This window comes from Prosopis cineraria, unplaced genomic scaffold (assembly GCF_029017545.1).
Source record: "Prosopis cineraria cultivar Desert tree isolate PC_DT_omini unplaced genomic scaffold, ASM2901754v1 PC1, whole genome shotgun sequence".
Lineage (NCBI taxonomy): Eukaryota > Viridiplantae > Streptophyta > Magnoliopsida > Fabales > Fabaceae > Prosopis > Prosopis cineraria.
Window position 1 is genome coordinate 6,058,241 of NW_026555332.1, and position 13,913 is coordinate 6,072,153.

The window sequence follows — 13,913 nt, forward strand, 5'->3', positions numbered from 1 at the left end:
TGAAATATATATGAATATTTTCTAATTATAGTTATTATTGATGCATTTAAGGTGGAGATAAAAATGATGGAGAAAGTGCTCAGGCTTTGCATCACATGAGCATGAGTCTATCTTATTCTATGACTTTGGTTTTGTTTCATTCAACTATGAGTTTGAAGATCTAGACTTGGATCATATTATTCTTACAAACTCTGTTCATATGCTTATTTTGTTGATTTACGTGTTATTCAAGTGATTGTTAGCTTTGTATTTTGGTCATTAAGATAGAAAAACAAATAAAGAAATTTGCATATTTTGCCATAAATGAAAATAAATAAATGGATTTTTTTATATTAGAAATATGTGTTTTACTTTATTTCTCTTTTTAAATTCATCTTTAAACATTATTTGTTGTATCAATTCCTTCAAGTTCATCAAACCATCTATAATTACTTTTTTCATAACCACATTTCAATGTTTGTCGTTTCTTTTCCTTTAGCTTCAAGGTTCAATGTCAACTCATTAAACACATTTGGGATATATTGTAATTTGGTTTTTTTCTTATTGTGAAGTAATTGCATAGTTTTCAATTTTTATTAAAAAATTGTATTAAGCGACATTGAATATGAGAATGTAATAGTTTTTTTTTTTTTTATATCAACTAAAATGTCAATACACCTTTAGAGTCCATATATATTTAAAAAGTTCATAGGTAAGGAACAATTGTTCAATGTAGCCTTTTTTAGGGAGGCTACTTAATCATACCTTATAATCAACATGAACATTCTCTATCTATAGAATCTATAATAGTATTTGTTTAATATTCTCATCAATCTTTTTTATAACTATTGAATATTTGGTACACTAGATTTAGACTAAATTACTCTTTTAATGCTTCATTCCTTAATTACACTATACCTTGTCATTCATGTTGATGGCCCATTAGTTGTAGGTTCTCATGAATTAATGACACATGACTTTGATTATGAACGAACAACTACATTCCTACTCACTAATCTCTTATCTTTTACATGCAAATGTTACCTTGCTTCATGATGTCCTCCTCTTTTTGAAAGTGAATTTCTCATGTGCTTGAAAATGTGTAGTACCTAGGAATTTTTGCATATTAAATTTGAAGGTGCAAATTTTTTTCTAGGTTATTATAAAGCGACAAGCATAGATAAGCCATCCCATTTGAAGAAAATGAGCATGCATTTGCCGCTGCAAATATTTCCACCAATGCTAAAAGACAATTTAGATGGAGTCGGTGGATTGGTAATGTGTTTCTCTGTTTACATGTTTTGTGTTTCTACTAATATTTCTTTATTTCTAGGAATTTAGAATTAAAGTTTAAGACTCTTTTTTTTCACTGCCAACAAAGTTCAAGATTTAAACCTTTTTTTTATATTTCTAAAGTTCGTTGCTAGCACATGTGTAAAGAAGATTTCCTTTTATAATATATTTACAATGATTTTCTTCCTTACTTCGTGCCAATCATTTCCATGTTATGCAATGGTCATGAAAAATCTAATTTATCCATATTTTTTTAATTGCAAGCTATTTCATTAGAATATGGGGTGGCGCATTTTCATTTCAAACATCAATAAAGTTACAACACTTTCTCCAAAATAAATTATTTATATTATTGATAAGTTTTAATCAATTTATAAGTTTTAAATATTAAGAGATCCCCCCTTCTCTCTCACACACGCACACACGCACGCACACACGCAGGTTTACTAAAAAAAATTAGTAAGAGTAAAGTGACAATAAAGAACATACAGCAACAATAACATATTTCTATATAATATATATATGTATATATTAAAAGTTATTTAAACATTAGTAAAAAAATTATTTTCACATAATAACATTTTAGATTTTTTATTTTTTAATTATTATTATTTATTTAAATTATTTTTATTTTTTTCAGATTCCGTGCATCACACTGGCCACATACTAGCATGTGTGAAAAATAAAAAAAAAAAAAATTCCTTTCAATTTACCACGTCTATTTCCCTTGGAACCAACGTGGTAAAGCTAATCCACATTTCTTATGTGGATAACCGATGTAGATTGGCATTCTAAAATTCGTTGTTTGACCTCGATGCCTCCCACTTTCAGTTTTTAACTTTTCATTTCTCTCATTCTCACACTCCAAGCTTGCTCGTTCCATCACCAGTCGCTACAGCCAGATGCATCGCCGCCATTGCCATCACCATGCTCTAGCCATTGCTGTTTGCTACGGTCACCAAACTAAGTCCTCCATCCGCCATTTGCAGGTACTTGGGGGTTACATTTTGGATGATTTTTTAGGTTAGTTTTAGTCTCATTTCGATTTCTTCTTTCCTCCTCCTCCTCCTCATTGTGAGTGTATTTTCTTTCTTTCTTCCACATATTCTTCTTTGATGCAGAGTTCTTCCTTTTTCCTCTTCCATTGTTGGGGTTGTTCCAAGTGGGTTTTTGAGTTCCATTTTTTTCATCCATGGATCCCAAGTAAGTTTTATTGTTATATTTCTATTCTATTTTTGTTGATTTCTGAAAGTTATAGTAGTTGGGTGGTTGTAGATTTGAATATTTGTTAAATGTTTGCCTTCAAGTTTTCTTTTCTTTTTTTTTCAATAATTTTTGGTTGACTAAAAATTATTATGTCTCCATTGATGGGACTGTTTCTTAGTGAATTTTGATATTGTTTCATTTTCTTTATTGTTGTTGAAATTTTAGGATGTCTTGTTTTAAGGGAAAATTCTGATAAAATTTTTTAAATATTTAAATTTAAAAATAAATATTTTTTAACCAAGGAAATTGGGTTTAAAATTTTTGTGTTTAAAAATTTACTAGGTTTACCTAAATTTTGGAGTGTGCATAATTCTTAATTTAAAAATTCTTACTTAAGTTGTTAAATTTTTAAATTGCTTGAGGATTAGTTGAATTTGATTATTAAAATTTAGGGAGGCCATAATTTAAAAGGAAACTCTGCTGAGATTTTGTTATGGTTTTCATTTTGTGATTGTTGAGATTTTTGGATGTCTTACTTTATGGCAAAACTTTGCCAAAAAAAAAAATTCCTAATCTTTACAAATTGGAATACACACACACACACATTCTCTCTCTTTCTCCCTCTCTCTCTAATTAGTCATAATTCTTAAATTTTTGTGCCTAGAAATTATTTTGTGTTTCTTTCTTTCTTTTAAATTAGGAGGTCCTGTTATAAGGGAAACTGCCAATTTTTTTTTAATATTTACAAAATTTATATAATTCAGCCATGGCTTGAGAGTTTGACTTGAACTTCATTGTTGTTGAGATTTGAGTTGAACTTGATTATTGTTCAAATTTTAGGAGGTCTTATTTTAAGGGGATACTCTGCCAAAATTTTTTCTAATATTTACAAAGTTTATATTTTGGTATTTAAACAATGGATCATAATTGGATGAATGCTAGAAAAGAAGTAAATAATATGAAAATGAGGTGGAATATTTTCTTGAATTCATTAAAGTGAATGTTTCTAATAAAAATAGACTGTATTTTCATCCTTGTGTGAAATTTTTAAATGGAAGTCAACTGAATATTGCTAAAATAAAATAACATTTGCTTTGTGAGGAGACAAATTTGAGATATAGAAAATGGATATGGCATAGTGAACCAAAGGACTAAGTTCCATGTCTCAAGAAAAAGAAGTAGGTGTGAATGCTTGAGATTATAGCATAGAGAATATGATCTATGATGTTGGAATAGAATCTTTTGCATGAGCACATACTTATGAGAGCTTGCAAAGTAATGCAGAGAAGATTTTATATTTGGGTTGTCAAAAGTGTACACATTTGGTATGTGTGTTGAAATTGGTCAACTTGAAGGTAAGATGTGAGTGAACTGATATGAGTTTTACTTGATTGCTTAAATTGTTAACAGATATGATTCCTAACAGTAATTGCTTGCCAACCATCACTGTAAGGCCAAGAAAATCTTTTGCCTGATGAGTATGTAGTATTTAAAAATACACATTTGTCTTAATGACTATGTATTGTATAGAAAGGAGTATGAAGGGCTACATCAGTATTTGAAATGTGAGGTGTCACAATACAAAATAAGAAGGACATAAGGGGTGATTGTAATGAGATTGCTAAAGACTCACTTGCAAAGGTGCTATGATATCTTCTAATAATACCATAGTTTGAGTGTTTGTTTTCTAATGCCATGGAAGCAAAAAACTTGAGATGACAATTTGATGACAGAATATCCGATGATAAACTTCGACACTCAGTTGATTCTCCTTAATGGAAGATGATAGATCAGAAATTTTCTGATTTTGTTTGTAAGTCAATAAAATTTTGACTTAGACTCTATACGGATAGAATTAACTTTTTCATTAATCTCAGCAATACATATAGTGCATGGCCAATTCTTTTGATGATTTACCATTTACCTCTTCGTGTATGAAATGCAAATATATCATATTGATTTTATTATATTACTTGTGACATTCAATACATTACAAAGCAAAAAATAACAAAACATAAAAAGATGTTCTAGTTTTTTAGTTTTTTCAAACAACTTTTAATATATTTTTTTCCAAAAAAAAATAGAAAACACATTCCCAAACATTTTTTTATATAATTTTTTTCAAAATCAAAAACTGTTTTAAAATCAAGTAATCAAACGTGCCCTTAGCTAGTTGGATAATAGTTAAGTTTTTTTTTTTTATATGACTATTGACTGTGTTATATTTGAATATTACCTGACCTAATTGGGGGTATCTTTCTCATAGGCATTTTTTTTACATTCACAGAGATTCAAACTCAAAACCTCGTACTTATAATGACCATAGCCCCTTCTGTTAAGATTAATGCCCATTGGTAGAGCCATGTTTATTTTAAAACTACAATTTAATATAATTTTAACACCATTAATAATATTATATTCTATTTAACCAACAAGTGTTGATTCTAGTGATAGGGGCTATGGCCATTTAAGTATAAGGTCTCAAGTTTCTCAAATTCGAGTATATATGAATGCATAAAACCTTTTTGGGCCTCACAACCAATCAGATAGGTTGTAAAATAAATATTCTATTCAAGATCTTAAGATACTTAATTTTGTTAATTTTGTAAAATGAAGGTGGTTGCTTGCTACTCCCTCTCAAGGCGCTCTTGCTTGCTACCCATGCTTCTTGCTTACAACTTGTTTTCGTTTTCTTCGATTCTTTCTATTCTGATTGTCTGTACTTGTTATCTTCGATCACTTGTTTGTTTGTGTCTTCTAGTTCTTTTCTAGTTTTGGTGGTTTAAGATGCAGTTGCCTGATTGTGGTGCTTCTCGATGAGCTTTTTTTGGTTAAAAACACTATATTTTCTTAAGGTTTTAGATCAACAAATTCTCCATGCCTTAAAGCTCCAATGGCTAATCAATATTTATTGATAGATGCGTGATGTTGTTCGTGTCATTCAACAACATAAAAATTATTTTGTTATATATATTTTCCAAATGGGGAGGATTTGAAGTTCATTTTGGATCATGGGACATGGCTTCTTCAAGGTTTCACTTTGATAGTTCATGCTTGGAAACCTGATATGCATGCCTATCTCCAAAGTTCATTTTGATCATTTATACGTTTGGATTCGAGTATTTGGTTTACCAATCGAATACTAAGTACTATGAGTCTGTTGCTGCTTTCATTAGAAGTCACTTTGGTTCCTTCATTAAATTTTATTGGTCTAGTTTGGTTCACTTTAGAGGTCTGCTTTTCAAAGCTCTTGTCTCTGATCCTTCTTTGGGTGCTCTGTTTCATGAGCTAATTAAGTTGTTTAATGGAGATAAGGTGGAGTTTTATTTCTTTCATGATGTAACATATTTGGCCGACTTTATGTGAATTATCTTCAGCTATTTGTAAGCCCAAGTCTTTGAAGTCCAATGTTCAAGTTGCTACTGCTCTCACCATTCCTCTTTGCTACGTACGTGGAGTCTTGCATAAAGATGTGCCAGATGTTTCAAAGAGTGCCACGCATAAGAGGAAGTATTCAGCCTATGTTGATGGGTTTGAGGAGTCTCTTCAGCCTACAAAAATGGTGAAGAGTTCTTGCCATCATTACCTTGGAAAAATTTTAACGTTGATTTGAACGGGCATGTTGGGGTTCAATTTTTTAACCATGGTTTTTCTGCTTCTGTCAAGGATAGGTAAAAAAAAGCATGTCCTGCCCGTTCTGTTGTTGTTCTCCCATGCAGTTTTTATTTTTAGACGCTTCAATTGCAGTCGTAAAGCGAAGTTAGATCCATCGTCCATTTTGGAAAATGGTGTCATTCCTGTTGTCTTAACAATTTCAAGAGCACCAAGTCCAATTTAAGATCTTTCTAAGGGCCCATCATTTGGCATTATGGAAATAAAAATGAAGACGGGATTTGAACAAAATATTTATTTGGTATGATGGAATTGGAATATTTTCCAATTCCAATTGGTGGAATGGGCGTCCAAAATAAAACCACAGTTCACACATTTCATGTTCCATTTTTCATTTTTGGCCCCTCCCTCTTTTGTCTCCTATCAACCTTCCCGCGGTAACTTCCTCTATTGACAGCAATGAGTTTCTTCCTCTCAATCTTCTTCATCTTTGACTTCTCTCTCTAAATCTCTAAATCCAACACTAATGTAGAAAGGATTTTTAACGTCAATTGTTTTGGACTTTTTGCATCAATTATTAGAAAAAAGTAAAAAAGAACAAAGTAAAAAAAGTTCACTTTTCATAACGAACATGAAAAGTGAAGACCGATGTGGAAAGTTTCCACGTCGGTTACAAATAAAATCGATGTGCCACATCTATCTCTTTTTTTAAAAAAAAATATTGCAATGCAGAAAAACGTTCTTCTTATTTGAAATAAAAAATAACTCACAAAAATGTAAAAAAAAATATTTACATTTGTTCTTCAATTTATAAAGATTAAAAAAAAAATTCAACAGAATTTCTCCTTAAAATAGGACATTCCAAAATTTCAACAATCAAAAAATTTATCCAACACATGGAAATATATATTGGAAACATAATAATCCTCAAACCTTAATTATCATAATTGTACAACAAAATTCATCACAATAAATTTATTTCTTCTAAGAAAGTATAAATTTCATATTATCAAAAACTCAATAAAAAAGCTACATTGTAGAAAAGAAAAAAAAAATATAAAGAATAAAAGTAAAAATACAAAGGCAATAATTCAAATCCAACTACTATAATTTTTATAAATTAATAAAAAATAAAAATAATAATGAGACTTACTTGCAATCTATTGAAAAAGAAAATGCAACTTATAGAACATACTTAAAGTAATACCCAACAATGGAGAAGGAAGAAGGAGCAAGCACCCATTGAAAAAATGCATTTGAAGAAGATTCACCTACAATGGAAGAAGAGGGAAGAAGAAACAAAATAAATGGAGACTCAAAATCAAAGAACTCACTTGAACCCACTCACAAGAGGCGACAACGATAGATATGCTCCAAAGACAAAGATCGATGGTGATGGAGCTCAATGGACTTCGAACAGAAAAAGGTGATGGCGGATGTTGATGGATGACAAGCGGAGCTTCTCTACAACAAAAATGGGTGAAGGTTGAAGCTTTAAATGTTGGAAGAGTTCTGCAAGAGAGAACTTGATAGGGGGGAGGGAGGGAGAGAATAGAAGGGGGCTATTTGAATGGGGGGAGATGCAGAGAACTTACTTATAAAGAAAAATAACATCAATTTTTTGAAAAATTGACGTTTCAACATCAATTCTAAGAAATCTGACATTGAAAAATTTACAGTTTTCCTTTTTTTTTTTTATATTTTTTACAACTTTTTCATGTCGGTTCAATAACGGACATGAAAAATGCTTTTAACTCGGTAATTTATACAATTGATATTAAAAGTCTTCGCATTATTTATGAAATTGTCACTTGCTTTTTTTTCTTGACAATGGATTTTGCTTAACCGACATTAAAAAATGATGTAAAAAGTGTTTTTTTAGTGGTGCAGGCAGCGACAATCTTATTCGTCTTCACAGAACCCCAATCTTCTTCTCCTTTGCAAATGGCGATTGTGGCATCAAGGATGTGACTATCTAATTGACCCCCACCGACGGTGAACATAAACCACTCGATGAAAAACACAATTTCTACTTCATCTTCTGCTTCGGTGAATCCAACCCCCACTCAAATGCAAACCATTTCACAATCTCTTCTGCCTTTTGCTTCATCTTCTTTGTGATTTCTTCTTCTTTCTCACTACATCTAGCTAAAGCTTAGTAGCAGATTTCATCTTTTTCATGATTTTTGTATATGACATCTGATTTCTGCTTCTCCTTCATGATTTTTGAATATTGCATCTAATTTCTGGTTTGTGGATAGTCGATGTTTGTGGCTGATTTCTTGTTTGCTTCTGTTCTTCAATTTCATGGTTACAGGGGGTGGTCCCTTCTTTGATCTGGGCTGGAGTAGATCTTGGGCGGGAGCAAAATTTTTTGGGATAAGAGCATTTAGTTTTTTTTTATATTTTTAAGATTGATATTGAACAAAAATAATCCCTCAATTTCATAAACATACTAAACATATTTTTAAACTTCATATCCATATTCACTTCCATATCTATTTTCATGTCTATCAAAATCATTTTCAGCATATCAAATAGGGCCTAAGTAATCTAACTCTGTTTGCCGACCTTTGCTTCTTGGCCTCACTAAAGTACGCTTGTCGATGTCTCAAACGCAAGCTTCCCCTATATTGCAATGCCGATAATTGAGCACGGGTTTCACGAGGTTTATGCCAAAAAAACCTCGTCTCTTTCCATGATATCCTTGGAGAACTCTAAATATTTTTGTAGCCACTTGGAAGTCCACATATATTGCTGCTTTGTCGTCATTATTTATGTCATGAAGATGCTTGTGCTTTCTTGAGCAAAGTCATTTTCCTAAATGTTTGTGAAAATCTTCAACAACCATTACTTCATGAGGATAAGCTTTGGCTTTTTAAATCCTACGAGAGAATATATGATGATTCGATAACATGTTATCGTTTCATTGTTCAATTCGCTGCTCTTCCAATGCTATCATCAAGCTGGATTTCAAGCTAGCTCATCCAACTCTTCATGCAAGTTTCATTGAGTTTTGTCTGTATGGATAAAAGATGTTTGGCTTGGGATTTATGTGTTCGTGTCTTTTTATGTTTTTGTATCTTGTATTGTTGGGTTTGGTCTTCTTTTTATCATGTTTGTATCTTTTTTTTTTTTTTTGTTTAGGTCTTTCTTTTCTTATAGACCTGAGGAGTTACTTCTTGGGGTCTTTTTTCCCCTCTCGCTATAATCGATTTCTTGTGTTTTAATAAAGTTTGATCGTATTTCAAAAAATATTTAAAAAATAAAAAGAACATATGTTTAGATCGGACAGGGCAGATCAAGACTTAGCCTAGCACGTAGCTTAATAAGCCCAGACAACTCTACAGGGGCCAGGCATATTGGCACAGCCATAGCTAGCTATTTAATCCCGCACATGCGTGCAGAAAACATTTATTGGAGAGTTCACGATATTAATGCCATGATTCATGAAACTCTATACTGACCTTTTGCTCAAATGTTCAATGCCTTCGATCAGAGCGCTCTCCTTGCTTCGTGATTCCCCTGATCAAAGTACAACAAAGATTTAAATGTTGAGAAAAAAAATTAATGGAATACCCTAAAATTGTAATGACCTAAAAATTTTAAGTAAAAATAATCATGTTACTAATATGAAAATTGCAAATAAGTTTGAAGAATTAAGTTTTTCATTATGTTCAAATTTTATTTTTTTTTTATTAGAGATGTGTCAAATAGCTATATAAAAAATCATATTTTGTTCAATATTTTAGGATTCTTAATTTTATTGATTGAAATAATACTATATTAAAAAATATGGTATTAAAAATAATTATTCTTTACTAATTTTTTTTAAATACATATATTCAATCTAGAAAGAATAGGGTAGGATTTGAAATTTCAATCCTGTGCCCAGCTCAGTGCCCAGCTCAAAACCTGCCCCAATCAGTCCCTACTATTTTATCCACACATGCATATAGAAAACATTTATTGGGTTCTCACGATTTAATATCACAGAACTTTAAACTTTCCTCTTATCCAAATATTCAACGTCTTTGATCGGAGGGCTCTCCTTGCATCTTAATTTCCCCCTAAACTATCTCCGGCGACATCTGACAGCCTTCTCCAATATCATGGGGTTGTAGGGCCGTGGTGCTGATTGTTTAAGTTGATAGGATTCAGGTCAGCCTTTTTATTTCATTGATGTAGGCTTTATTTTTTTTTTCTTATTAAAAAAACTCATCTTTATTTTTGTATAGGATGGTTGATTTCTTAACTAAATCAGTTTTTAATTTTAGTAATGATTTCAATTTGTATCATCAATCTCTCATTACTTGATTCGGGTTTTTTTTTTTTGGGCTTTCGGTTTTGTTGTTTATCAGGCTATGTTTTCTCTAGCTTGTTCCTTTGTACACTTTCTTTTTAAAGCGAAGGTCTCCAGTATTACTCACAAAAAAAAAAACTCATGTCATCATCACTTTGACATGGAATTACAAACTTAATAATGTTAATTGACATGTAAACATTATTAATATCATTTTTATATCACATTAAAATTCCTCTAAAAATGTAGAGACCAATGTTGCAGATGGAAAAAGGTATTGGGACTTGAAACACTCAAAAAAATATATAAGAAAACCTATACCAAAACATGAGTAAAATATAAGGACTAGAAATAGTATTTTTCTTTAAGTTTTTCATAATGTAAAATTTTAAATTTTGTTAGAGATGTTCATCAATGGGGAGTTAAGTATTATTGGAAAAAATGTTTGACGATTCTAAGAGAGTAGAAGTTGAAACTTGAAACCCATTGAAGTATCACATAAGAAATTATTATGTTTCACTACTTTTAACTTGAGTTTTTTGGTCTTCTCAATTCATTTTGGAAGTTGAGAAACACGCCGAGGGCAAAGAGAGAAGAAGTGTCTGGAATTTCCCCAAACGTGCTCCAACTATTCCCAACATAGAATAACATTCAAGGCCTATGAATTTGAAAGATGATAGAGAAGCACCTCAATTAGTCCTTAACCAATCTGAAAATAATTACAACTTTCCTCAGATTTGAGAAAATTTATAATTTCTTGTTCTTTTTTTTTTCTTTTACCAACCGTTTATAATGTATAGTTCACAACTCACTTTCATTTACAAGTTTTTTTTTTCCCCAACAAATCATTATTGCAATTGATGCAATGAAATTTACAACGCTTAATTTATAAAAGATTTTGGATAACTTATGACAACCCATCCTATAATTTTACATTATACTCTCTCTAGTTCACATGATAACTCACTTTCTAGTAAGATTTGTTAGTCCTTAACATAAAGCATATTGGGGTTTATTTCGTACTATTTTTCAATTTTACTCTTATTATAAATTTTATTTTATGAATTATCATATTCTGTGTATCTCTCTCATCCTATTTTCAATGGGATAAAATTGAAAAAAAATATATCATTTTAAAACATATTTAATGAGTTAATTGTCATTTTTTAGTTTTATTTAAGTATTTGAAAGCACTTTGTAATAGGAATCAGACAGAGTACCTTATTACTCTCCAGTTTTATATATAATTTATTTTTAATCAGTAAGACTTACATATATAATTTTGTATATTTAATATATTTTTTTCTAATCAAATTAAGACATGTAAATTTTAATGTGTTAATAATACTAATAATAAGAATTTCTCATACAATGAATAATTTATAAAAAAAATACATGTGTCTTGATTTAATTAAAAACAAGTACCTTATATATAAGATTAAATATATAAGTTTGTCTCACATTAATTATCTTGCTAAAATCAAGGAAAGATAATTTAAAAACTTTTTTTTTTTTACATTTTACGCTTACTAATTGCAACGTCTTTAAAAATATTTTCTTTTCAGATATAGCTTTTTACATGATCTACTCATAGAAAATTGTGAAAGAATAAAATTAAAAAAAAAGTAATTAATTAATGATCAATTTTTAATGCAAACTAACTTAGAAAAAGGACCATCAATTCCTCCCAAAACATACTCTCTCTAATCTCTATTATAAGGCTTGCAACTGCGTTATTAGCATCAATAAATGACAATTAACTTATTAAATGTGTCTTAAAAAGAAAAAAATAATTTTACCCTATTAAAAATAGGAAGACAAAGATGCACAATATGAGAAATAAGTCCTAAAATTAAATTAACAATAGTGGTCAAATTGAAAATGATAATAAACTAACTCTTTGTATGCATTATATTGTTAAAGTGGAAAATGATAATAAACAAACTCTTTGTGTGCATTATATTGTATACCAAAAAATCCTTTTAAAAAGTGCCATATAAGAAGGCAAAGAAACTTACATTTAGGTGGGGGGAGTATATAAAAACCAGTTTGTGATGGTTTGTCACTCATCTTCTACGTTGTACTTACGTACGACCAAATTATTCAGTATTCACAACTAACTATGTTTGGATATCTTCAAAAATAGTAATTATATTTGTTATTTAAATTATTAAATAAAAATTTTAAATTTATAAATTTAAAATGTGACATTTAAAATTCAAATCTACTAATTCAAACATTACCTAAGTAAATTTGATAGGTTGTGGGAGGGCTTTCTCTCACTCAAAAAGACGTACGGGAGAGTACTATATTGAGAAAATTCATGCGAGGCTGTCAATAAATCCATAAATTCAAAAATAGAGTAGTAATCTAAAGTTACTTAACTCACCTCAAGTTTCAACGCTTTTTCTACTATGTTGGAATGCCTCCTTCTTCCCCTTCTACTTTTTTTGGTTTTTACTTTTAACGTTAAGCGAAGACGAAGAACAGCAACGGTTGATGGATAGGCGTACCAGAGTCAAGCAAATTTTTTTTTTTCGAAGAACAAGAACTAGAAGATGATCAACAGAACTGAAGGGAAAAGCCAAAACAGGAATTCAAGTAGAGCACACAAATTGTATGTTTTTTTTTTTAATAACGAAAACGACAATAGCAGTGATTAATGGAGAGATCCACCTCAAAACTCTAATCGCTGGATAATTATCTTTGAGATTTTTTTTTTTTTTTTGCCTTTTTCAAAGAAGAAGAAGAAAAATAGGAACTAGAGAGAAATCAGAGTAGAGATACAAACAGGGCACCCAGATTGTTTTTTGTTTTTTAAATTTTTCTTCTTAAAACAAGAACAACAAACAACAATGATTAATGGGACTGTAGAGATCAAAGAGACAAGAAGAATGCAAATACAAAGAATCAGGGCACATGAAGTGTTCAAGAAGAACAAGAGAATATATAAGAAGGCCCAACAAAGATTGTTAATAAATGAAGGAAAAAAAAACACACAAGGAAGGATCCGAACACAAACAAGATAGATCTGACACTGACAGAGTGCTCAAGAAGCAATACTGGATGGTGTGAATAGGAAATTGCTGGGAGGAAGCTGAAGCTGCAGTGAATAGAGAGTGGGTATTTGCTCTGAATGCTTAGCAAGAGAAGAATATAAATCTAAGTTTGGAGGCAGAACTTTTCATCTGAAACAAATATTTAATTTTCTTTTAGACCGGCAAAGATAAAATAGTTTTAGTTTTTAGAGCCAATTACGTGTTTTATATACATCAACGACAAAAACAACAACAAGCATTTATCTCACTAAGTGGGATCGGCTACATGAATTACAAGACGTCATTATATTCTATCATTTATCAAGCTTTTAGAAATATTATTAATTAAGAGATCACGTTCAATAACTTCCAAGAATGTTCTGTTAGGCCTTCTTCTACCTCTCTTAATCGGATTCAAAGTTATATGTTTCACTCTTCTCACTGGTGCCTCTCTTGGTCTTCTTTGTACATGCCCAAACCAT

At 30.6% G+C, this 13,913-nt stretch overlaps 2 protein-coding genes across 6 annotated transcripts in view; one reads left to right on the top strand and one right to left on the bottom strand.

The window, feature by feature from the left end:
• Positions 1–13,566, bottom strand: part of LOC129311690 (uncharacterized) — a 30,203-nt gene extending 16,637 nt beyond the window's left edge. For 2 of the 5 annotated variants that reach the window (XM_054954139.1, XM_054954131.1), the window contains exons 1-3: positions 12,783–13,566; positions 9,558–9,615; positions 7,286–7,554 (exon numbers count right to left, since the gene is read on the bottom strand). The gene's annotated coding sequence lies outside the window, so the exon portion shown is untranslated. Of the gene's footprint in view, positions 1–7,285; positions 7,555–9,557; positions 9,616–12,636; positions 12,700–12,782 lie in introns of all 5 variants that reach the window. The other 3 variants (XM_054954108.1, XM_054954115.1, XM_054954123.1) reach the window with 3 other exon arrangements.
• On the top strand, positions 2,063–6,273 carry LOC129311724 (uncharacterized). The gene is made up of 4 exons (XM_054954149.1): positions 2,063–2,261; positions 2,394–2,475; positions 5,856–6,040; positions 6,150–6,273. The coding sequence occupies exons 1-4, from the start codon at positions 2,175–2,177 to the stop codon at positions 6,240–6,242; spliced, it is 447 nt and encodes a 148-aa protein (XP_054810124.1). The 5' UTR covers positions 2,063–2,174; the 3' UTR covers positions 6,243–6,273.
• Positions 13,567–13,913: the final 347 nt, after the last annotated feature.